This window comes from Sinohyriopsis cumingii, chromosome 2, assembly GCF_028554795.1.
Source record: "Sinohyriopsis cumingii isolate HCF-2022 chromosome 2, ASM2855479v2, whole genome shotgun sequence".
NCBI classification, from domain to species: Eukaryota; Metazoa; Mollusca; class Bivalvia; order Unionida; family Unionidae; genus Sinohyriopsis; species Sinohyriopsis cumingii.
The window spans coordinates 114,995,653-115,023,003 of NC_142962.1; the positions used below are offsets into that span (position 1 = coordinate 114,995,653).

The window sequence follows — 27,351 nt, forward strand, 5'->3', positions numbered from 1 at the left end:
TGTTTATACAATGATGGATATAATATGAATTCTTTTGCTATAAAATATAGCAAGATATTTTTCTCAGCTACTGACAGCCAGAAGATAAAAAGAAATGGTCAGGTAATTGCCTCAGAACATTAAACTGTTGGTACCTAGTATAACTGTCACATAGCGTACTGTGGTTCTTTCAGAAAAACCATTGTACAAAACTGTTCATTGTACCCAGCTCTAGTGGCCATAATGGAAGAAAGATTGGCATCTGATAAACATATTTAAAAGAAACTGATACTAGAATGCTCCCTGTAAAATCATATCCAAATTGGTCAAATGGTTTGTGGAGAAGAAGTTGCCAATAGCAATTATAATTGTTTGACACAATGTGCAACACATACATAGGACCATCCATAATCTCACTTGACCTTACAGCCAGGTTATATGTAATTCTCCCGCTGACTCTTCAACTCCCAACCATTTCCATTTCAATACTGTGCTTTGCAATTTAAAGTAATCTTTGAATTTCAAACAAAATGAAGTTTACCACACAAAAAGGCCTGGGTCTTTTTATCAAGCCCATGCTTAAATGGAACATATTTATGAAAACCTTCACAAATCATTGATTCTGGTGATCCTCTGCTGTTGGAAAAGTGACCACTATATCTTGCAATTCCACTAATGTGTGCCAGATGGTAAAATACCAGACAGACTTTTACAACAAGATACATGTAACCTGTGCTGCTAAAACTTATTGGAAATCTAAACCCTCACTATATTTCAAAATTAACACTACTGATTTAAATGATTTCAGTATACAATATTCATTATTAAAATGAGCTTAACTTTTAATATAAACCACATGTGAAAGCTTTTTTCCTTACAATGTTATGGTTACATTTTATTCAATCATACCCTTTGACGGTGACAATGTACAACCACTGGTCATAGTGTTGGAATAAAAAAAATACAAATAAGCTATAAAACAAAAAGAAAGTCAAACTAACTTTTGCTTCTATAAGAAAGCTATCAAATGAAACAAAAGCTTTTCAAGACAAATTAATTCAATGTTTACCTGTGTTGAACGAATGACTCTCTCTTGTTCGTCCTCTTCAGTACTGGAAGCATATACCATTCTGGTCGACACAGAACGAGGGTATGGAACAAATCCTCTCCTGGGAGTATTATCACAGGTATCACTAGTCTCGCTGCTTCTGTGACTTATATCATCTGTACTTGAAATAGAGTCACTTTTATAGGTACTAAGTTTTAATCCCAAATCCCGAGTATTAGTAAAGGAGGCTGACCGTGTCACTCGCCGACTACCTGTTACACTCATCTCTATTTTAGGCTTTGTACTATCTCTGACTTTCCCTTTAGCCTCAGCCACAGCTTTGCGGGGATCGTAGTCTTTCCGTCGTTTCCATGCAGTTCTTTCTGCAGATTTAGGTGAATTAGATCGACTAGGAGGCTGGGAGGACTGTTTGGGAGTCACGCTGACTCCACTCACTTTCAAACTATTAGAATGCCTCAGACCACTAGTTTTTGAAGAAGCAGGTATATCACTTTTTCGTTTCTGGCTTTTTTCTGAAGGTGTGCTAGGAGTGCTTGGTGTAGACCCTGGAACAGAGAGGGTCCTTGACATTCGAAGACTGTGTCGACCACCGTCAGACCGTGCAAGTGCAGCAGCGAGGTCCATTGACCTAGCATTTTCTCTACTCTTCCTAACTATCTGAGCCCCCAAACTTTGTTCACTTCTAGCTGAAACCTGCTGCTGTGGTTGTCGCTGCTGTTGTTGCAGCTTGTCAGCCAATTTACCTGATCCTGGGCGTTTTGCTTTCATCGGCATCCTGGAAGATGGCATGACACTTGAAGTATTACTTGATACAATTGATCCTACACTTGCTGTGGATCGTGGAGAATGGAGAGATGGTTCCTCACTATCTGCATGTGCTCTCCGAAGCTGGAATGCTCGATTAGGCTTTGTCATTGAAATTGTACCCTTTCCTTTTGAGTCTTGTTTGACCAATAGTTCTTCCCCTTTGACCATCAAAGATTCAGATACAACAGTTGTGGTCCTTTCTGTTCCACTCAAAACATCTGATACGACTGATGGTTCAAACTCAACTAATTCCTTTCTGAATGTAAACAAATGAGTATCATGATGTGTTTGTACCCTTTCACCTGCAGACTTCACCTGAGACTTTGAATCCATGACAGCACTGGACTGTTTTGTCTCGTTCAATTGACCTTTCCTTAAAGCTATCCTAGGACTTTCATAGTACAATTTGTTATAATCCTCATCACCATTAACTAAGGCAACCATACTGGATGTATCTGTATCCGAATCAGCACTGCCCCGTCGTTCCATAGAACTTACACTAATGTGTCCATTTTCCTTCACTTTGTCTGATTTTGACCCCATTCTAGCCTCTATGGCAGTCATGACAACTTCAGTGTCCTTCAGAAGAATTTCTGTATCAAGGCTGGCAACACTTCCGCTGCTTTTGCGCTGACCTCCCCTGCTAGATACAACAGATCCTCCCATAGAATTACTTTCATATTTGGTAAGAGATACTGACTCCGAGTCTGTGTCTTGATAACGAGATGAAACATGACTAGAAATTTTCACAGATTTTAGCCCTGGGCTACTGACATGGCTGGAAGTTCGAGTGCACGGACTCCCCTTACTGGATTCACTATTAACAGGACTTGTTGATTCTGGTGGAATGGATGGCAGTCTACGCCCTGTTCCAGGACGTTTTCGACTAAGCCCATTTGGAGGCTTGGTATTGGTACTGTTCCTTGGCTCTGTTTTGTCTGAAATTAAACACTTAAACTTGACTCAGTGGGCCTGTACTTCTACTATTATAGGTACAATTGCTACTACTACTAACAATAAGAAGAACATAGTCAAACACAAACATTGTTCTCCTGGGTCCTGAAAGAGACTTAAAATTGGTTTGCATGAAAAACAGGAATCTTGTTAACAAAATACATATACGTACAGGAGTGTAGGAAGCCTGGTTTAAATGGTATACACTGCGTACTTACAAATGCCACTCAGCCTGGCTGTAACTGGTTACCAGTATTTGTTGAAAATTAATCAATCAATTAATGGGCATCCAATGTAGGTGCAGTCATTCTCATCATTTGCTTGAAGTCACTGCATGGAAACCAAGCTTAATCAAGAGGAGGATTTAATAAGTCTAAACTATGGATGCAAACTACAGCTTGATACACAACAAGTTTTTGAACTGAAGTGCTGAAAATTATATTAATGATAAAACTTACTAAACAAACCCGATGTTCTAAGATTCCAGACACATACAAGCACCTTACCTTGATCTGACAAGGAAGACCCTGGACTATATTCATCCATGTCACCACTTTTGTCGCAGGATTTTCGATTGGTCAAAGCTGCCCACTGGCTGACCCATTTTGGAGCATCACTTCGTACTGAGGAGGCTGGGTTCTCCTGAAAGGCAGAGAAGGAACATTGACTTTCAGTTACATATTTGGTCAGGTTCCCACTAAATTTGTTCCTGCAGTAGCCAAAATCACAGTCCAAATTCTGCATGTGATCACAACATCTCTCTGTGAGTCTCTCTCAACAAAAGGAAAAAGCAGCATCCAAAATGGATTATTTCAAGAAAGTAACTTAAGCCATCAGGGAAAATTAGTAGTCAGTGGCTATTTTGGTCACTACTGAGAACTCAGCATGGTGAAACATCAAACACCATCTGAATGTTTGACTTTAAAATCAACAAGACTATGATTCTATCTGGGCTACATGCAAAATAGAAAACTACCTGTCAATTTACTGTGTAACTGTCATGCATGATACACATTTCACAGTTATAGGAGTATTATACAGTGTACAGTTGGCAATCAAAATGGCCAGGAGGTCAGGTCTGTCAGATAGATAGGGTGTCATTATTTGATATCAATGAACCAGATCTACTGAAGTTACTACATGCAGTGTACCACTTAATAAATTATTATCAATTATCAATATTAAATATAGTTTGAGGAAATATCTGGTCCACACCTGCATGATTAAATCAAATCTATATATAAATATTCTGCATAAGAAAGAACAATATACTCTGTCTTTATATATTATCATTGCAAACTCCATTATAAAACAACATTGATGCTCTGATAATTTTGTTTGACCTATTCAATGAATTCAAAATGCCAGCTTGTCTGAACCACATTTTCCATGAATTTATTAAAAGAATATATATCTAAATTATCAATATCTACCCTCCCCATTACTATGTTTACCTTTGCTAGGTTCAGATGGTGCAGGAATCTGAAATGCTAAGCAATTAGCACTTTGTGACTGGGTAATATTACTGACCCAAGACTGAACTGGTGTCAACCTTATTTATATAGATGCAATAATATAGTAGTACATTACAAGACATTAATGAAGACCACTAGACAGGACTTGTCATTTTGAAAGCTGGACAAGCATGAAGATAGATGTGAACTGGTCAAAACTATACACCGATTGGCCCCAAACCAAGCAAAGTACAATTTTATAAATCTCAAAGCCGAAAGAGACATATGACACTGTAAGTGCCAACCCCCCCCCCCATTTATGAACAATCTTGCTGAGGCAATTAACAAATGATTTCCAATGGCCATATGTGTCCCCCTCCCCCCATCGGCAGAGAGACAGCTTTATTTAAGAGACCCTAGAGAATTATAAAAATTTACAAAGGAAAATACACATTTGTCCTAGTGTCATTGCAGATTGTTTCATTTAAATTTCTAAATAAATAATTTCAAATGGCCTTGTATTGAGTATAAATATTCCACCAAAATACATTTACAACACAAGAGAGAGAGAGAGAGAGAGAGAGAGAGAGAGAGAGAGATTTTGCATCCATAATCTATTCTTAATGAATGATTATTGTTTTCCCATTTGTCACACAAATGCAATGTAGCAAAAATAATAAGAAAAGGAAAAAAGAATAAAATGAAGTTAGATTATTCCCATATAAGTATTTGTTTGCTAATATATCCTTGCATCATGTTTGAGTTCATGATGAATGGAGGGGATTTAAGAGGTTTAGCTTGGAAAAAATTCTCCAACTCTTAGTGACTAATTTATTCAACCTGAATTAATAAATCAGTTATTTACATTGAGGGTGGATATCAACCTTGGATTCATATATAATAAGAGAAGACATCATTAGTCCAATCTTATGGTTGTTGTTGTTGATGTAGGGTTTAACACCATATTTTAGCACAGGATAGGCTATACATGGTGGCCAGTATAACTGGTGGAGGAAGAACCCTGGAAAACCGCAAGTAGAACCACCGACCCACAAGAAGTTACTGGCAAGCTTTCTAACGGCCCATGCTAGCCAAGCCTGAGAATTGAACCCATGCAGAATGAGGTGAGACGGCAGTGATCTAGAACAGTGAGTGCTTTAGACCACTCGGCCACTCAGGGTCCCCCATTGTAATGGTAAGAAGCAACCCTAAACTCTTTTTCCTCAGAACTGAAGAGTGCTGGTAGCTATCTGCAATGAGGCATGTTGCAACAAAGTAAAAATTCTGTCTTAAGTCCATCACTAGAGACGAATGACAATAAGGAATTAAATGTGGAATAAACATAATAAAGAAATAGCCATAAGAAAAATGACTGATCCACCACAATGACCATAACTATTAAATGCAAATGTAAAATGAACATAATTTAGCAATTTCATGTCCAGTGATCTTGACTTCTGATCTATCAATTACAGCTGCCCTTTCTCATACATAATACAACCATGAAGTTGACAGAAACTGAGTGTGGGAACTCAAAGTAGATTTATGATGTGGAATCCAAAATGACAATTTTAGATTTTGTGACCTCAATTTGACAACTGACCACTGCACTCGAGAATCAATGGGTTTGTGTCTTGCATAATATTAGCCTATTTATGAAGTCTGCAAAAAGAAATGAGCTGAGGAACTTGATTTATTGAGAGTAAATCAATATAAAACTACACTGATGGCTCTAATGGTCATGACCTTTTACCCCTTGGTCTCAGAATTAACAGGGAACTGTCCTTGCCAAGTGTAAGCTACCAACAAAGTTTAAAGAAAATCAGGCCAAGGATTTATCATGTAGAAACCAAGATCACATTTTCAGCTCTAGTGACCTTGACCATGGATCTAGCATCTCCCAAACTGTATGGCTTCTGTCTTTAGCTCCACCATTCCTAGAGCAAACTTAAGTTATTTGGCAGAACAAAACTTGTCCATGGATGGATAGACGTTAGTAATCACAATATCCTCTTTAGCTTTCAATTAGGGCTGGGGAGTGGGTGTTTTCATTTTATTGGAGGGGTGGTGGTGGTGGTTAAAGAGAGTCACATGTGCAGAACACCAGATTTAACGTTTTATTATTATTTTGCATTCATTTCTCTCTTGCTGTATTTTTAGGATTTAAACAACTTTGACACTTGTGATCTGGTGCTCTATTATCTATAACATCAAAATCCTTGAAATACAAAGTCACCTTTCCATTGTCCTATGCTGTAACAAAGAACACACCCCATGTTATCTAGCTTCCTGAAACATTTATCTCAAGGTCTTCCTTGAACCAGAAAGCTATGAATAATACTACACATTTACTATCTTTAGATAGTACCTATAGAAACATGGTTTTGACAGTCATTATGGTTCCTTCTCTGATAGCTGCAGCCAGTACATGTATAGAATTTCTAGTGGTAACTGAAAGCCTCCTCTTGTATCCCCAAAACAAAGACAAGATTAAAAGCAGCTGTGATAACTTAATTAAACGGCAACCTTTATGTGACTAAAATGGAGATATAAAACAGAAAAATTAGAGCAAATTTTAACTAGATATACATATCCCCAGCACCCCCATGCTTTATTCCACCCACCCACTTCCAAAATCTTTGACACATGGTGAAGAACAGATACAATGGGCCAATTTTAGTCTCATATATGAATCATATCCCATAGTCTAAAAGTCTTGATTTTAAAGCCTCAATTCCGCAGTTATGTGCAAAAAGTCACATATGCCAAATTATCTGAATAAAACCAGATCTTGAAAGATATTGGTCCTAACATTATTAGGTTCCGTTAAAACCAGATATATCAATATTTTACCATATAATGAGCCATGTAATTACTCCCTTGAACCCATCATATTAACTGGCAATTTTTCACACATGTAAGAATGAATTTGATGTTGATTAGCGACATCAGTGGGTGAAGCGATTTCAGTTGTAAGCTGGAAGATCTGATGATGTAAACATAATAAGTTAATATTGAACTGTCTTAGCCAAAGTTCGCCCTTCAATGCATTCTGGTGGCAAAGCTGATCACCAATATTCACCTGAGTTTTCTTTTATCAAATGCATGCTTTTTCTTCTCAGATCTACATAAACAAAACAGACCTACCTTTTTTCATTCCCTCTAGAATCAATTTGTGTGCTACATGCAAATGTTGCTATTATTAGATTAATCATTAACATAATTTGTCAAATGTATCATATCACTAATTTTGGTGCACTCCTGAAACAGAACAGAATTATGAACAACTTCATTGACTGAATGAATGGGTGGCACCTTGTAATTCTAAACTGAAGATTTAAATGTTGTTTAAACCTACCGTCTTGATTATTTCAATGAATGGTTTATGTCAGATAGCATTTTTAACAACTCATTTCCTTCCTTCCAAACTTGAGCTAGGATGGAAGAATGTTGAAATTTATGATAAGCGGTGGCATAGGGGCATTAAACTGTTGAGGAAGATTTTATGCAACATTATAAATCAGACATGATTTTGGTATTCCATAAAAATAGCTGAAAATTTTTTAAGGGGGGTTGGGGGTCCTCCCCCATTAACAGGGTCTAGAGGGACAGTGTGCTCAATTAGGAGTACAAAAACACACTTTACACTCATAAAAAAATTGCTCCTGGTGCAACTTATGATCATAAAATAAACCAAAATAATCATTTGAAAAACTAATAAACTTACCAAAAATGTTCAACCTGACTTCAATAATTTTACAATATTTATTGTCACATGAATTTTTGTTCAATACTATTGATACTTAAGTTATTTCATGTGCATGTCAGTGTTCACATGATAATTAAGTCACAATAATTTCTTAATTTTTGCAGCAAATATATTATGCGTCTCTCTTTTTATAACAAATCTATAAAATAAACATCCAAGTACATCAACTAAATACAAATAATCCCATACATTCACTTGTCTTTTTCTCCAATGGACATAACCTGTTGATATGCCAGTCGAGCTTTTTTTGTGGCTTTGGCAAATATTTCTTTAGCCTTCCTTTTCGTCACCACTGACTTTTTTGGCTCAATGTGCAATTGTTTCTTTTCCTTCTCAATGACAGCCTTTCTCCTTTCAAGCTGGTGCTTGTATTGGTGACATGCAGTGCACATATTCTGACAGGGCTACATCTGTTCTCTCATGCAAGAAATCTTTCTTCTTCTAGTAATTAATTTCACTTTTTCCAGATGCATTCTGAGCTTCAATTTTTCCATATGCAGCTTCTTTTGTAGGTGCTGTTCTAAACTCTTTTCCAACCACAATTACCGTAATTCACATATTTTTTGTTGAGGTCACAAAAAAATGCCAGTCCTCTAGCGTTCAGTTTTCTTATAGACTGACCAACTAAATTTCCACCAACTTTTCGCTCCAACCATTAAAGCCATTCCCATTTCCATATGTTCTTTTGGCACCTTTATCTAAACTTTTTGAAACATGGTCTCTGTCAACAACTCGGGACACCATGTTTTGCAAGCACGCTTCTTCTTTCCATTGCCATCAGTTTCCATCATACAACGATCCCCTAAATGAATTTAAACCTTTGACCAATCAGAATACTCTTTATGAATGTCATGTGCTAATTAATATATGGAACAAATAATTTACAAGGGTCATTGCGGAATGGGACCAGACAGTCTGTTTTTAAAAAACTGGATCGGATATTAAAAAAAAATGGACTATCAAGAAAAATCAGATTCAAGTCAGAAGAAAAGTGGAATTCCACTTTAAAATGGAGAAAAATCATGTCTGCACACCCATATGCAGATGGACATTTCCATTGAAAAGCGTGGGGACAACATAGCAACATTGCAGTGGTTGAAGTTTTCAATACTGAGCAAATACAAATTAATCCAAATATCCAGTATTAAAACAGGTAGCAAAAATTAACACTTACCATTTATACCTGCTTATAAGTTAAGTAAAACTGCAAACAACAAAGATCATTATCTGCTGTATCATAATGTGCTAGCAGATCTGGGTCTGTGCCTTTGCACTTGCACTCCTCTTATATATAAATAAGTATATATGGTAGCTTACATGAGAGTTATCAAATAAAGTTGGAGATGTACTGAACATATATATATAAATTATTTCACTATCACTTAAAAACATTACATGTACATGCATTCATTTAAATAATGAATTAAATGTATGATTCACTGTGAACTTATGAGTAATACAAAGCCATGTGACTGGGTGCCAAGGATGTAATTCTCTGCTATTCACGATGAGCAATTTCAATGAGGTTAATGTTATATACACTTATAAGGTTAAGTCCAACTGCAAATTGCACAGACCCAGATCTGCCAGCGCATTATGGCAGATCTGGATCTTTGTTGTTTGCAAGCAATCTGATATCCAAGAAAATTCAAGAGAGAGAGAGATCAAGAGAGAGAGAGAGAGAGAGAGAGCGAGATCAAGAGAGAGAGACAGAGTATACCTCAGCTAGTACTACCAAGAAACCTACACATGACAATTACTCCAGACATGAAAATTAAGTCAATAGTCCATACACAATACAGTGAATCACCAATTCTGATTTTACGTGTTGCTAAATGGAAATAAACAAGAAAAAGGGACTGGTAAGAAAATGTGAAAACTGTTACAGGTGGTCACTGATGTGATTATCTGTAAGTCCTGGTATAGCAATTTCATCTTTGATATTGGCAACATCCTGTTATTCATCACCAATCATGAGATAATAGACAGTCAAAAGTAGTTGAAAAACAAGACTCTTGAACCTGAACGACTTCCAATTATTTGTTATTAGCTGTCTAGGAAAGGAATTTTATCATATCTAAATGCCCTTTACCTTTGCAAAAGATTGCCTACATAGAAAATAGTTGGGAAAGATGACTAAAATAACTACAGCGGTAAGTGGATAACATTTACTCTCTGCAAAGTTTTCACAAATATTTTGAACAACAGCCCAAGAAAAAAATCAGCTCAATGAGTATATATGGCTAGTGTTAGAAAGAACAATGACAGTACTGTAGATTATCTGTTGACTCATTAAGAATATTTAATTACAAGCTGGGAAAGGTTCTATTGCTAGTTTGTTAAAAACATTTCCACAAGCTCAAATAAGGCAAAATTGTGGTGTCTTTTCTTCATTAAGGGCAGCAGCAATATCAGTGTTTTTGAGAAAGATTTTGTATCTTTAAAAACCTATTCTATAATGCTGGGAGAATATTTTGACTGTACTCTTGGAAGACACTTTTTTCCCAATTTTTTTAAAATGATCTGTTTAAACAACTGCAAACTAAACAGACCCAGATGTCATTGCATAACATGCCGGCATATCTGGGTTTGTGCAGTTATTTAGGAATAATCAGCAGACCAAAATTCTAGGCATAATGTCTTATTTGATTCATTTTCCAATCATCTGAATGTAGTGTTTTTTGAACTGGTCTAGGCACTTACATTGAATTTAATATGCTTTAGAAATCTATACCAATTACACAGATAAATTCCATAATTCTCAAGATTTAATGGACCAAAAATATATCCTACAAATTAATCTTAAGAAACTTGTCATAGTAAATAGTATAACAGTGGTTTCTTTTAGGGATTTGTATGAAACCTGGATAAATAGTCCTTTGGATTGCATTCTTAGCTTTGAATCACAATTGACACTTCCCATTACATGTTATCTATACACTACAGACAGGAAAAAGTATGTTCATTATCATTTGTACATAATACACAATGGCAGTCTTTTTCAACAGATCAGGTAACATCCTTATTTCAAATCAACACACAGGTACAAACCTTCATAAATTTTAAAAACCAGTTCTTCATACTTCTTGCTTCCATATTTACACTAGTATCAACCACACATCTATCCATGGAGTAAATCCAGATGACTTCAGTTTTATAGCAAACTGTGTTATCACATCCGAAGAGAAATTCTAGTGAAGAGGTCTCCACTGGGCAAACAGTGACACTGAAGAGATACTTTGAAGGTCGTAATAATTATGGCACTACCTGAAGTTCACTCTACGCAAATTAGAAAGATCATGCTGTAGTTATATACAAATTAGTTCAAACTGACTGCCAGTAGGCAAGGATAAATGTCAATTCACCTACCAGTATGTTGGGATATTGAGAAGTTTTGGTGCGATGTTTATTTACCCTAGATAATAATCAAAAACTTTATATGCAGCCAGTGGTAAGACAAACAAAGACCAAGACTGACAATTTTATAATGCATAATTTTCGCATATCAATTCAATCCAAAAATCTATTATGATACAGCATTCAATATACTAGTTAAGTACAATCCCATTTTCATAGTATTTGTCAATTTATCTAGAGTTTAGTACAATCACATTCTCCATATTATTTGTCAATTTATTCAGAGTTTGGTACAATCAAATTTTTCATATTATTTGTCAATAAATCATATTTTTCATATAACTTGTCAATTTATTCGGAGTTTAGTACAATCACATTTTCCATATTGCATGTACTTATCAATAAATCAGGAGTTTAGTACAATCACATTTTCCATATTATTTGTCAATAAATTACATTTTTCATATAACTTGTCAATTTATTTGGAGTTTAGTACAATCACATTTTCCATATTATTTGTCAATAAATTACATTTTTCATATAACTTGTCAATTTATTCAGAGTTAAGTACAATCACATTCTCCGTATTAATTATCAATTTATTCGGAGTTTAGTACAATCACATTTTCCATATTAATTGTAAATTTATTCGGAGTTTAGTACAATCACATTTTCCATATTATTTGTGGATTTATTCAGAGTTTAGTACAATCACATTTTCCACATTATTTGTCAATTTATTCGGAGTTTAGTACAATCATATTTTCCATATTATTTGTGGATTTATTCGGAGTTTAGTACAATCACATTTTCCACATTATTTGTCAATTTATTCGGAGTTTAGTACAATCACATTTTCCATATTAATTGCCAATAAATCCAGAGTTGGCACTAAATATACTTTCCTGAACCTCTGTGTTGTGCATTTATTAATTTTCTATTGGCATTTCTTTTCAACAGAATTTATTGTCTAAAAGAAGATGTTTAACTTATATTTTGCTCTGCATAAAGCAATTGTTGCTGCAAGTTAATTGAAACAGAACACCTGATTAGTCCAAGTGTTAAACTGACACACTGTTCAGTATTAAATTACTGTTCATACTGGTGTGGGCATGGCAACAGGCTTTTTGTTACAGCAGTTTCAATGGCTAATAAGATGTCAATCAGACTTGTGCAGAATTAAATTGTTACATGCAAATTTTGTGTAGCATGCATATTTACAAGTCCATGTGATGTCAGTCTAGGTTGCATTCAGACATATGAAAAGGTCTTATATGCCATGATTTTTAGAGTCAGATTAAACCTACTAGATCAACATATACGTGCAATAAATGAACAAGGGAGAGAACTTGGCACTGTATCAACCTCTCTAATCTGAGTATGCAACCAAGTCTGAAAAATGTAGCCGTTGTCACAAGAGCATAATCAGTATTCACATTCTACTCTTGACAGCAGTAAGTAGTCTTACTAAAGCAAAATTCCACATCAGATCAACAATTACAAGAATATTCCTACCTTAGATAGATTACCTGACCTACCTCTACTGTCACCCAATATATTTTATCTTTCTTAACCAAACAATGAATTTATCACAGAGAGGACTTCAAGCTTTTTGGATAGATAATGCTTGTGTTGTTTCCAATCTGATCCATGAAAGATGATTACACTGGTGCCCTTAAAAATATAGAATGCAAAAAAAAATTAATAATAACGGAATAAACTGAACTCTTTCTATGATAAAAGATACTTCTGTAGTCCAAGTAACATCCATACATGCAAACCCTTGTCAATAAAAATGTTGGACTGGCCTAATTTTTGGAATAATGGATGTAACTCTGAAAGACAAGTGCAACAAATTGTTGTATTCAGTGTCATATAGAATACCATATATACTTGCTTATAAGAGGAGTTCAACTGCAAACTGCAAAGACCCATATCTGCCATTGTATAATGCATCGACAGATCTGGGTCTATGCAGTTTGTTAGGTGTAATCAGTAGAACAAATGATATAGACCCTGATCTGTATATGCATTTATGCTACAGCAGATCCAGATCTTTGCAGTTTGCAGTTTGACTTGATTTATAAGAGAGTACATACAGTAGATACATGGGGGTAGTATCTCCATTGGTTTGGTATATAATGCTATTCATACTGAAATCAGAAAGTAAAAATGATAGGTTTATCTTTCAAAACTCCAAAGTCATCCTACTAATGATTGAAACTGATGTAGCATTTCTATCTGACAGTAATCCAAGTTGATGCAATCCATTTTTATTTTAATGTGAGACTGCCAGTGGAAACAGCCAATTCTCTCTCTCCCCCCCTCCCCCCGTCCAGTTCCCACATTAAGTTACCATCTTGACATCTGACTAATCTGGTTTGCTGACCATAAGTGACCATCTTAAAACATGCCCTGTGCAATCAACCTCAACTAATGGTATGTATTCTGAAAAATGTCAAGGGTTCAGACCCTAACAGTGAATTTGAGGTTAGGCAGTATGCCCAGAGAACTCCAAATATTGACTTTGAATGAATGGCTTCAGGTAAAACTGACGAAAACTGTTGAAAATTTGGTCAGAATCAACTACGTACACTTGCATGGACATGATATAACAAATGTTAAGTAATTATGCCACTCTGGATACATATACTACTACCAACACTACTTTAAATAATAACCTTACGCTTTTTTTCATTTTCTTTAATGTGCCTGACTAAAATCTTCAAGTTTTACCATTTTATACCATTAAATCCCCACTCAACTGATTTCTGCTCTGGACATCAAAGGTGTACATGCTTACAGAACACCAGGATATTTGGTATCAGACATATTTTGACCATTAAGTACCATATTATATTCACTTAGAAGTCAAGTACAACGTCAAACTGAACCTCCTCAGAACTGCACTTACATAATGCAAAGGTATATCTGGGTCTATCTAGTGTGTTAAGAGTAATCAATAGAAAAATGACAAAGACCCTGATCTGCAGGTGCATTATGAAAGACTCATCTTATATGCAAGTATATATGGTAAATATCGCTATCAGTCCGACAGGAAACAAAGCGGGCATTTTGCTGTACCTATCCAACCAAGTATAAACAGTATCCTTCCCATTAATGTGTTCCTGAGAGCAAAATCTAAATCAACGTGATAATATCTGTGTCAAGGATGAGGTCATCCAAGTACAAAATCTAACTGTCCACGTGATGGATTTTTACTATCCTTCCAACATATGATGGGAAGATTCTTTGTTTGGCCACAACACAAATAATTTTTTGGCAAAAAGAGAAATGTCTGTGCAAGATTTGCATCATACAGTTATATCTGAATACAGAGATATGAACTGACTTAATTAACTTTAGTGTGTGATTCAGTATTTATGCAGACCAAAGGTAAAACTCATGACAACAACTCTGTTTGGTGGCTAGAAATTCCAATCTCTGTTGGCCAAGAACATAATCATCAACTTCTAGTGAGAGGAACACATTTGGTACATATACATACCAAGTGACATATATCAAGCTTTAACTACAACTACAACCTGGCTCCTCCTTGTAATAACCTTGTTATAAGATGCATTTCTCCAGGGCATACTTACCCCTAAATTAGGTTTGTGGTCTTTTGGATCCAAGTCTTTGATCCTCTTAAAGCTGCAGCAAAAATTAAACTGGACAAATTATTTTTAAAGTCTATCTCTGAGATAAGAGGGATAAAAAGTCAGCTGGTAAAAGGCTGAGGCATAGGGTAAAAAATGTTAAAAGGCTTTCAAGGATATCCCAAAATGGTAGCTTAAAAGCCAATGGATGTTCATTATTTAACCAAAGTCTAATTCAAGTTTAATATCTTTCTTCTCAATGCATGAAATCTGTCAACCTATAAATCACCGTGACTGATACTATGCTTTGAAATATATCTTTAAAAAATGTACCTATGTAAAAACATACGTGAAAAATTCACTGCCAGTAGAAATTATATGCATTTCACCTTTTACAATGATCCTGAAGAAAACAATCTTTATCTAATACGAACTTTGAGGGTATTAAAATATTTTCAGGTCATTTGGGATATTATGTGTCCAACTGATGTTTTGGGGGGTTAATAATTATGTATTTCCTTGGAATTTGAACTTCCGAGTTCTAAAACTGATTTATTAGGAAACTTCAAGGTTACCAGTTATCAAGATTTACTGTACAACTAAGCTTTGTACCAGACATATACTCAAAGTTGCATGACACTTTACCTGACTGAGGCTTAAAATTTACCATGTAACAAAACAATGTATCTGAGAAATGCTAAAAATTGACTGTATAACTATGTACCAAACAGATACTCAGAATTGTGTAACTGTGCCTGACTGATGCTCAGGAATGACTGTTTAACTAAATATTGTACCTGAAAGATGCTCAAAATTGACTGTGTTACTAAAATGTGTCCCTACCAGACACTTAGGAATGACTATAGCAAAGTGCTTTGCCTGAAAGATGCTCAAAACTGACTACACAACTAAACTTTGCCACTGCCTAAGATACTCAGAACTGTCTGTTTAACTAAACACTGTACCTAACAGATGCTCGAAATATACTGTATACCTAAACTTGGTGCCATATAGATGCTCAGGAGTGAATATGTAACTATACACTGTACAAGTTAGTTGCTCAAAATGGACCATCCCACTAACCTGTGCCTCATACATGCTCAAGAATAACTATATAACTCATCACTGTACTTCACAAATGCTCAGAACTTACTAAAGCAAATGTTTGTACCCGATAAATGCTCAACAATGACTGTGTGCAACTAAACACTGCACCTAAGATGTTCAAGAATGACTGTATATCTAAACACTGTACCTGAAATGTTCAAGAATGACTGTATATCTAATCACTGCACATGCGATGTTCAAGAATGACTGTATATCTAAACACTGCACATGCGATGTTCAAGAATGACTGTATATCTAAACACTGTACCTGAGATGTTCAAGAATGACTGTATATCTAAACTTTGTACTTAATAGATGCTCAAAAATGACTACAAATGTGTGCCTGATAAATGCTAAACACAATGACTGTGCAACTGGACACTGTACCAGAAATATGTTAAAGACAAGATGATTAAAACTGACTGTATAACTAAACCATGTGCCTGACAGTTTGACTGTATTTATAAGTTACTGAATTTATATGGGAAAATATAAACTAGTTTTTCAGATAGATATACTGCATGGCAATGGGAGTGCAGCATATCCATCTGACAAAATGAGTTCATGTTTTCCAATATAAATGCAGTAACCTTTTTATTATATGCTCATTTTCTTATTCTACCTAAGGCTTATATTATACATGTATTATATTTTAAAAAAAATACACAAGAATCAAAGTAACTGAACTTATGCTGTATTCCAATCTAAATACACAAGCAGAGATTCATCAGAACACCCCAACAATATTAATGAGCACATAACGCAGCCCAGCTAAATCTGAACTTAGTCACATGCTCAACATTACTTTTGAAAGAAACTGTTGTTTACTTAAAACTGAAATTTAGAGTCATATTGTGAATGAATGTGCATTACCACAACTTTTCCATCTGGCCTGGAATGAATAGATTTTGGTATTTTTGTTGATTCTGCTAAATTTCATGATTATGGACTGGATTTATCTGTGTCAATTCTACATGAAGTAACATTGGATTGTGCAGCGAGGAAGCAGCGTCTTGACTCATCTGCATGTGTGTTTTTGTTCTATCAATGAATGTTTGGAATGATAATGTGGGAAAAACAAGAACTCTTTCAATTGTAATTATCAAAAAGATGTTATGGAATATAATGTTCATTTCATTTTGAGTGCAGGAAGGAGAATGTTATTGCACTTGGAATGCAATCGAAATTACAGTCCAATTTCGAAATGTGTCATCAAGCTTTAGAATACATGACATAGTTCATGTAATTTGGATTTGCTGAACTAAGAAAGTACATTTAGAGGAAACTCTGGATTTAAAACTGTAAGTATATTTTTTGCCATTCTTATTAACCCTTTACCTCATACAGCATAGTGACAAAGTGCAGCGTGCTATAAATAGAACACCTGTTACCTAGTCGACAGCACATGCATAGGCCTGCCTGTGAACTGTTAAACAATGCAGTGTATGTTACGATTAACAGCAGTTTTAACCATTTTACATTTTTGGTACACATCTATTATATGTGGAAAAATTTAAGAGTAAAGTCCAATTGTTATAGCTGTGTAATTATTTTTCATGGAAGAATTTTTTTTATGTGCTTTAAAATCGAGAGAGAACTTGTTCACCGTCATGTCAGTGAGGCCGCGTGACCAACCGTAGCTGCCATTTCCCATACTCAAAATTTACATGTTTTTCATCTGCGTCTACATCACTAAGTCATCTGAATTTGATAATCAATAAAAACTAATTGCTGCCTACATAAATATCAGAGCCTTTACCTAAGTTATTGAATCTTTCATAGTTGTGATTGTAATTGTGAAAACTTCGTAAGTATTAAATGAAATCCTGCCTGTGAACTGTTAAGTAATGTAGTGTATGTTATGTTTAACAGCAATTTTAACCATTTTACATTTTTGGTACACATCTATTACATGTGGAAAAATTTAAGAGTAAAGTCCGATTGTTATAGCTGTGTAATTATTTTTCACTGAAGAATTTTTTATGTGCTTCAAAATCGAGAGAGAACTCGTTCACCGTCATGTCAGTGAAGCTGTGTGACCAACCGAAGTTGCCATTTCCGATACTCGAAATTTACAAGGTTTTCATCTGCGTCAACATCACTAAATCATCTGAATTTGATAATTTATAAAAACTAATTGCTGCCTACATCAATATCAGAGCCTTTACCTAAGTTACTGAACATTTCATAGTTGTTATTCTAATCTTGAAAACTTCGTATGTACTGAATGAAATCCGTGACCGCCATTTTGGAGAGTGGAGATTACGACCCAGTTACTTTAAATCTTTAAATAGCAGATAGCGACCAGTGCATACATAGCGACCACGTCATCTGATGTAATTGTCACTTGCAGAAATGAATGTAGTATATAATAGGGGGTTTTCCCTGAAGGTGGTGCTACGAAAACCAGCTCAAAATGGCTGATGTTTACAGCAGGCGTCAAAAGGCGCTTCCATGCGAATGGAGTAGAGGCATCCAAAGATGCTTGCATGATGCAAAGGGTTAACAGCTAAAGAAGACAAGCTTATGCCTTGCCAGTTGGATGCTATTTGAAGGGACTCCAGCAATATTTTTACCTGTCTGCATCTATTGCTAGGATAAATCTGAAACACTGTATCAAGAAAGTTAATGCAGAATGTTACGAAGCAGCTGGTACGTGGCAGTCCAAGAAACAGCTACTTTATTTCATTCAGAAACAAATTTAGTCAACCAAAACATAAAGCGTCTACTACATGAGTGTACATGATTTGTTTACAAAGTTGTTCCTAATACATTATACACCATTGGGCACACATGTCATGCATGTGAGTGCAATATAAAGGTGTGCAATATCTTAAAATATTAAACGATTCTGAAAATGCAAAGTTAATGGAGACAAATATGAGCATATAATAAAATTAAACTTTGTACCTGATAGATACTGAAGATTGTACAACTAAACTTTGTAAATGATAGGTGCTCATCATTGACTGTATAACTAAACTTTGTATCACGTAGATGGTAAAGACTTACTGTAGAACTAACCTTTGTATCAAATAGATGGCAAAGACTTACTATATAACTAAACTTTGTATCAAATTGATGGTAATTTAGAATTGTTGTATAACTAAACCTTGTATCAAATAGATGGTAAAGACTTACTGTATAACTAAACTTTGTATCAAATAGATGGTAATTTAGACTTGTTGTATAACTAAAACTTGTATCAAACAGATGGTAAAGACTCACTATTATAATTAAACTTTGTACCTAATATATGCTAGAGATTAACCAACTTAACTTTATGCTTGACAGATGCGCAAAACTGACTACACAACACAACAGGGGCACCGAGTGGCTGAGTGGTCTAAAGCGCTCTCTGTTATGGATCACTGCCATCTCACCTCTGTTTGCATGGGTTTGAGTCTCGGATTCAGCTAATGTGGGTATATATATGTGAGAAAGCTTGCCAGTAGCTTCTCGTGGGTCAGTGGTTCTTTCTGGGGTTTTCCCAGGTTCTTCCTCCACCATTAATACTGGCCGCCATGTATAGCCTATTGTGTGCTGAAAAATGGCGTTAAACCCTACAACAACAACTTGGTGCCTGATAAATGATCAAGATTGATTGAACAACTAAAGTTTGTACCTGATAAATGCTAAAGACTGACTTTATAACCAAATTTTGTACCAGACAGATGCTGTGTATAACTAAATTTTGTACCTGATAAATGACTGGCTACAGTATATGTGAACTTTGTATTTGATAGATGCTCATCACTGTAATTAACTGTATAACCAAACTTTGTACCCAACAGTGCTAAAGACAGCTGTATAAAAACTTTGTACCTGATAGATTCTCTTCACTGACTGTATAACTAAACTTTGTACCTGATGGATGCTTGAGATTTGATACATGAAAAAAATGTTTTACAAACTCACCTTAAGAAATATGTTGTCAACAGACAACATGATCACCATGTTATCCTTCCTTGAAGAATGTCAGACTTTTTTAAATTTAAAAACTACAATAAACAATGACCAAAATATTGCAGCAGCTGAATCTGCATGCAGCTCTGTACTTCATTATCCTAGATTTAGAAAAAGCTAACCCATCACCTCTCATTAATATAAAATTAACTCTCTCATGCTAAAGAGTTGCATGGTCAATGGTATTTTAAAGGCATTGCGATGTATACATCACCTAGATGCTACAAAGTTGAATCTTTAATCCCAAAAGGACCCAAAGGTTTTGACAATGAAAGTCCAAGATGTTTTCTAATCAAGCAGCCACTGTAAAGACAATAAATCCACATAATGAATGCTTTTACCAACTGTGTCACGTAGTATCCAAGGAGGTGGGATTTATTCCTATTGTATTCCTTTATGAGAAAATGTTGAACTCTATGCAAGTGACAGTAAATTTTCTATTCATTGATATTTACGCTACCTTTGTGAAATGAACAGGCAACTTGGTTTGGCATTAACTGTGTCAAACAAGCCAACAGGTGAACGGTCAACATTTAAATAACATCTAATTGATATCCATGACAGTCCCACATTTGAACATCAACGACACTGTCAACACTGCCTGTAGCTGTGACTATCAAAAACACAAACACAAAACAACAACCAGGACACTATGCCAACATTATATTAGTACATGTACATTCATGAACTGTATATACCATACACCAAGCAGCACTGCATTCCTGACTGACTGACATATGTTTCTCCCTTAACATGTGAACACTTGTGAAGGGTCTACATTTAATAATACCTAAATCAACATCCATGCCAGTTCAACATCTGAACATCAATAACACTGTCAACACAGCCTGTAGCCATGACTATAAAAATACAAGCAAACAACATCATCCAGGATACTGTGCCAACATTACCTATTACATGTACATTCTTGTACTATATATATAAAGTACACTAAATTGCATTCCTGACTGACTGAGTGATGAATTCCCCTTCTACCTCAGGTTTTGTAGGTGTGGTTTATTCCTGACTGTGTGAATACAGTCATTAATACAGGTATAAAGATGTGTGCCTACATGATTTTCATAACTGCCAAAATGCCTGAGGATCATATTTCTTGGCTTGGGTAGTAATCCTGACAAATGTTAAATTGTCACATTTTTCAATGAAGTACATGTGCCAATTGACACAAAAACATGAGGTATATTTCAATGCCTGTTATTGGTAAACTTCTTTTTTTTTTAAAATCATTACATCAATAATCTTATTTTGGGCAGTTATCAGATTTCAATAAGGCACTAAGGAAAAACATTTTAGGAACTGTTAGTCTCTATGTGCCAGTGCATGACTGATACATTTTCTGAATTTGGGACCAGTGAGGAGAAGCTGATCATTCCTACTGCCACTCTCATTATTTTTTTTACATATATATAATTAATCAACCTACATGTGCTATAAAAGTGCCCTATTCTGTCTGAACAGGCTAAGTCGGTCTGGTTAAAATGAGGTCTTTACTGTCCTGGGTGAAGATCTGACAGCGACAGCTTAGGGGTCATGTTCTTGTGACTTTTGAGTTAGCCAATGGAAATGCAGCTTTCAAAAATTTGAAAGTGAATCAAATCAATAGGCACTCAATGATGCTCTTCAGCTATACTGCTCAGTCTCCCAAATGCAAAGATATAAGACTTCATCTGACTGGCTAATCAAATTAGCAATTATGGTAATAATATAGGTCACCAGTACATGAACCCTAAGCAGTCACTGTCAGATTTTCACATAGGACAGGGGATATCTGATTTTAATCAAATTGCAGGCTAAGCCAGATTTCCAAACTTTACCGCTCCTGAATCAGAAGTCTTTAAGTTAATCCATCCCTGAATCCCTATCTGATTTGTATCTGCATCTGACATGGTATATGAAAAACAACAAAAACATGTTGAATAAACAAACACCACATGTCACATGGAAAGCTGCAGTAAAAACAGCAGAAACTTTAATATAACATACTTTTGTTGCTATTTTAAATGTCTTTGATACATCTATACAACACACAATTAAACTTGTTCACTTCTATTGTACATTCCTTGGTACTTAATATTCTTTCTGGAAGGTAAATTAAACTAAAAATGTCTTGGAAATACATGTATATACTTAGTATTTATGCTGTATCTCTTCACGAGATTACGATTTTAAATTTTGGGAGCCATGGTAGCTAAGCTGGAAGGGGCACTGGACTCGTAATCCAATAGATGTGGATTAAATATATGCCCGGGCAAGTGTGTGCTGGCTGGTTTGGTTGCCTAGGTGTGTCATTAAGAAAAACACTGAGTTCCCATTTCTTTGCCATGATATAACCAATAATGTGTTAAAAGTGCCATAAAAACAAGTGAACAGTTATGTAGTCTAAATTTCACCCTAATCGTTGAAGATATTAGCAGTAAAAATCGTAAATTTATCCTGGATATGGTAGTGAAAAGATCTCAAAATAATTAGCGGGGTAGCTGTAGCAAAGCCATAACATGACATTAGTAATACTATTTTGTAAATAATTTACAATAATATATTAACATAGTGATTAAAAATTAGCTTGGTTTATAATTCACATGGAATATACTGGTAGAGACATGATACAATTAATGCAATTAATGTGTAACATAAATCTGATATTTGTGTCTAATGGTTCTGACTGAGGGACTTATTAAATTGCACCTAGCCTGCTTATTGCTGAACACAGACTAAATATTTGTTAAAATTACATTGTCATATCATTTTTATTAAAACCATCACATTTCCACTGCTTAGTAAATAGCAATTCTGGTGCAGAAATAAATAATCTAAGGTACAGACCATTTCACAGTTATCATATCCCCTTGAAAACACCAGAGGGCGTCTCGGTTCAACTCACTTCCGGATAGTTCAATCAATAAAGATGGCAGATGTAGATCAAAAAAATGTGACAGACCGCTCACATTCCACAAGCAAGATTAATATCTCACTATCTTGAAAAGAAATTCTATCAATATTTGATCAATTGTTTTTACATCTTATTTTTCTCTCACCAACCTGCGCTGTTCCCAGCTTCAATTATCCTTCCATTACTACCTCATGCTCTAGTTTGTATTATTTGAGTGTGCGAAAATGTACCACTGCATAAAAAGGTTGTTATTGCAATTTATACTGCTTTATTTTTTACAGCTTTAATTGTTGTAGTTAATGGAGGTTGAACGACAACGAGAAAAAAATATCTAACATTTACCATTTGCAAAGTAAACTTTGTACACATAAGTCACTTTGGACTTGAACTCATAGTGTAAGTTAATGCTACAGCTACCAGTAGTTAAGGCCACCCACCCCAGCGCCCCACACACAGCCACCATTAATCTTGATTCTTGATTGGAATATCCATCTTAATCCAAATGACAATTACCGCTCATGTGGCCTACTTAGTTCATGTTACAGCCACCAGTAGTTAAGGTCACCCACCCACCCATCCAGAGCCATCATTGATCTGGACTATTGATTGGAACATCCATTTTAATCCGAACAACAATTACCGCTCCAGTGGCCTTAGTGGTTCAAGCATCTGCCCTGTATGTGGGAGGTCACAGGTTTGAACCCTGGCAGTCATAAAAAAAGCCTTATAAAAATGGTACATCAGCTGCCTTGATTGGTGCTTAGCATTATGAGGTTAGTGTTAGGACTAAGGATAATGTGACTGGGTGGAACATGATGCTATATGTCTGTGGCATTATGCCCCAGTGCTAGACATAATAAACTGCTACAATGCAGTTTTTGTATTGATATGACTCAAACTGCTAAAGCTATGTTAAAAATCCCAAAAATACAAACACACACCGAATGATAATTTCTGGGAAAAGATTTTCTCTATTATTTGTACTCATTTATCTGTATTTGCCATTTATCCATATGAGTTATAAAAACGAAGCATGTGGAGCTCTACAACTGTGTTTATTCTGAGTCAGTCTTAAACTTATCTTTCTTGTAAACAAGAATACCACAAACAGTACAATATACACCAACACAGTGTTTAATAGTCTAATGGGGTTTAGTCTATATACACTAGTGGGGTATAGTCTATATACACTAGTGGGGTATAGTCTATATACACTCATGGGGTATAGTCTATATATACTAATGGGGTATAGTCTGTATACACTAATGTGGTATTGCCTATATACACTAATGGGGTATAGTCTATATACACTAATGGGGTATAGTCTATATACATTAATGGGGTATAGTCTATATACACTAATGGGGTGTAAGTCTATATAAACTAATGGGGTATAGTCTATATACACTAATGGGATATAGTCTATATACACTAATGGGGTATAGTCTATATACACTAATGGGGTATAGTCAATATACACTAATGGGGTAAAGTCTATATACACTAATGGGGTATAGTCTATATACACTAATGGGGTATAGTCTATATACACTAATGGGGTATAGTCTGTATACACTAATGGGGTATAGTCTATATACACTAATGGGGTATAGTCTACATACACTAATGGGGTAAAGTCTATATACATTAATGGGGTATAGTCTATATACACTAATGGGGTATAGTCTATATACACTAATGGGGTATAGTCTATATACACTAATGGGGTATAGTCTACATACACTAATGGGGTATAGTCTATATACACTAATGGGGTATAGTCTACATACACTAATGGGGTAAAGTCTATATACACTAATGGGGTATAGTCTATATACACTAATGGGGTATAGTCTATATACACTAATGGGGTATAGTCTGTATACACTAATGGGGTATAGTCTATATACACTAATGGGGTATAGTCTACATACACTAAGGGGGTAAAGTCTATATACATTAATGGGGTATAGTCTACATACACTAATGGGGTATAGTCTATATACACTAATAGGGTATAGTCTATATACACTAATGGGGTATAGTCTATATACACTAATTGGGTATAGTCTATATACACTAATGGGGTATAGTCTGTATACACTAATGGGGTATAGTCTATATACACTAATGGGGTATAGTCTACATACACTAATGGGGTAAAGTCTATATACATTAATGGGGTATAGTCAACATACACTAATGGGGTATAGTCTATATACACTAATGGGGTATAGTCTACATACACTAATGGGGTATAGTCTATATACACTAATGGGGTATAGTCTATATACACTAATGGGGTATAGTCTATATACACTAATGGGGTATAGTCTATATACACTAATGGGGTATAGTCTATATACACTAATGGGGTATAGGCTATATACACTAATGGGGTATAGTCTATATACACTAATGGGGTATAGGCTATATACACTAATGAATATAGTTGACTCTGGAGATTATTGACTAACAGGTCTTGATAACCTCAACCTGTGGTCAAGCTATAAAGCTGAAGCTAATGTTGATGTGGAACATGCTACAGAAAAAAAAGTTAAATTGCAATAATTTCTTCTACCGTGAGTAATACTCAAACTGACACAGCATGATATGCAACAGATATAACTGCTGCTGTTCCTGCTTTTCTTTCAATTTAAAAAAAGCAAACTTGTGCTGACACTTTTCTATATTTAAGAGGTTTACTGTCCCTATCACATTTAACATGTTTTTCTTTGTGTGACTACTTTCTACATAATGCAGTAAGCAAAAGCTTACTCATGCAGGTGCTTTGCATGAAAGCATGGGTAAATTAAAGCATCCAAGAACCTCCTGAAAGTTTGTCTGGTTCCCTGACTAACTTCACTGGATTTTATATGAAAACCAGCATCCAGACCAAGCCTGGACAAGCTAACTGCTGCACTTGACTGCAATAACTGTATTTTCATATTCTTTGCTGTTGTTCCAAAAGTCCATAATTTAACAGTCATTACATTAAGACTTGTGGTCAAACTGTAAGAGTTGGAAAGTCTGAATCATATGGGGAATGCAGATTTTTCATTGTAGGAAATCCTAGAAGCAACAACTACGGTATTATGCTTTACCTGGTTGTCACATTTGCTCAGCCCCAGTTCGTAAGTCATGTATAAACTAAGGTATTATTACAAGCCATGTTTTTATGTCAAAACATTGCTGCATGCTAAAGTTAATCTCTTACGCAAGGTTACCGTGACCAGAGAGACGACCCATCATCTTGAATGGGCACAGGCGTTAGATCGAGCGACTTCTCACCTATATGCTACAAAGATCAGTGGAACTGCAAGGAACAGGGCTTGTTCTAAATCTGTCCCTACATGGGCAGACAGCAAGAAGGACATTGTCCACAATGTTTGATTGGATCGGGTCAAAGCGACATCCAATCAGAATTGAGATGGAGGGTGTGATAACAATTTTGATCCAGATTATAACTTCTAACTAGCAAGCGAATATTTAGTCTAGGAAAATTGCTGATCAATATAGGGTTACTCCAAGAGAGCCACTCATAATTTGGCAGTAAAACTTAGGAGATTCTAAGGAAAGACAAAGCTTTGTAAAGGTCAGTAAGTTACTTGATCAAATTTTGCTGAATATTATGGCACTGTAATTGTAATTATGTGTAGTATGTATACTTAATTACTAGGATTGTGTAGTACATAGACTAACCTTTGTAGTGTTTACTTTACATGCATTTTTGAGAAATGTGCTTGAGTATTATGTACAGAGTTATGTAGATTGTTAGCTTGTGGTCAGAATTAATTTTGTAATTTGCTAATAGGTTAGTTCATAGTAAACTAGTGCATTTATTCTTGTGGTATGTTAGAATTTACACATGCTTCAATTGTGAATTTGGAAAATGGTTGAAGTGTGTAAGATTAGTTAATATGGATGCATGGATATTATAATATTTGTGTACTTTGTACAAGTTGTAATGTAAAGAAATATGTCTGATTGTTGTGATATTGTTTTAGTATAATGGGATTCCGAATATGTACTGATGTGACGCAATTTATTGATTGATGTACGAGAAGTATATGATACCGTGCTTTTATTACGACATTGTTTTACCATACAAGAACGTATGAGTATTTTAATGTGAATGAATGCATGACCGAATAAATTTAATAGCTGTTATCTGATGATAGGCTCGGTGTAGTGTGAGATGAGAGGGCTAAAGAAAATATTGTACTGTCCTTGTGTTTTAACAGAAAGCTTTTTGGTAGACAGAACATCCGGTTCAGTTAAGTTTCAAGTCTCTGAGAGAAGAGACGGAAGTGAGACTAACAGATCAGTTAGATCGATAAGTCTAGTCAGTGGAGAGACTCAATGAGGAGGAGGAAAAG

General features: G+C 35.3%; 1 protein-coding gene across 1 annotated transcript in view; it reads right to left on the reverse strand.

The window, feature by feature from the left end:
- LOC149805642 (uncharacterized) overlaps positions 1-27,351 on the reverse strand; it is a 236,030-nt gene that overhangs the window by 33,510 nt on the left and 175,169 nt on the right. Inside the window, exons 14-15 of the mRNA XM_089934527.1 lie at positions 3,316-3,451; positions 1,049-2,793 (exon numbers count right to left, since the gene is read on the reverse strand). Of these exons, the coding sequence (XP_089790653.1) occupies positions 1,049-2,793; positions 3,316-3,451 (1,881 nt within the window). The remainder of the gene's footprint in view (positions 1-1,048; positions 2,794-3,315; positions 3,452-27,351) is intronic.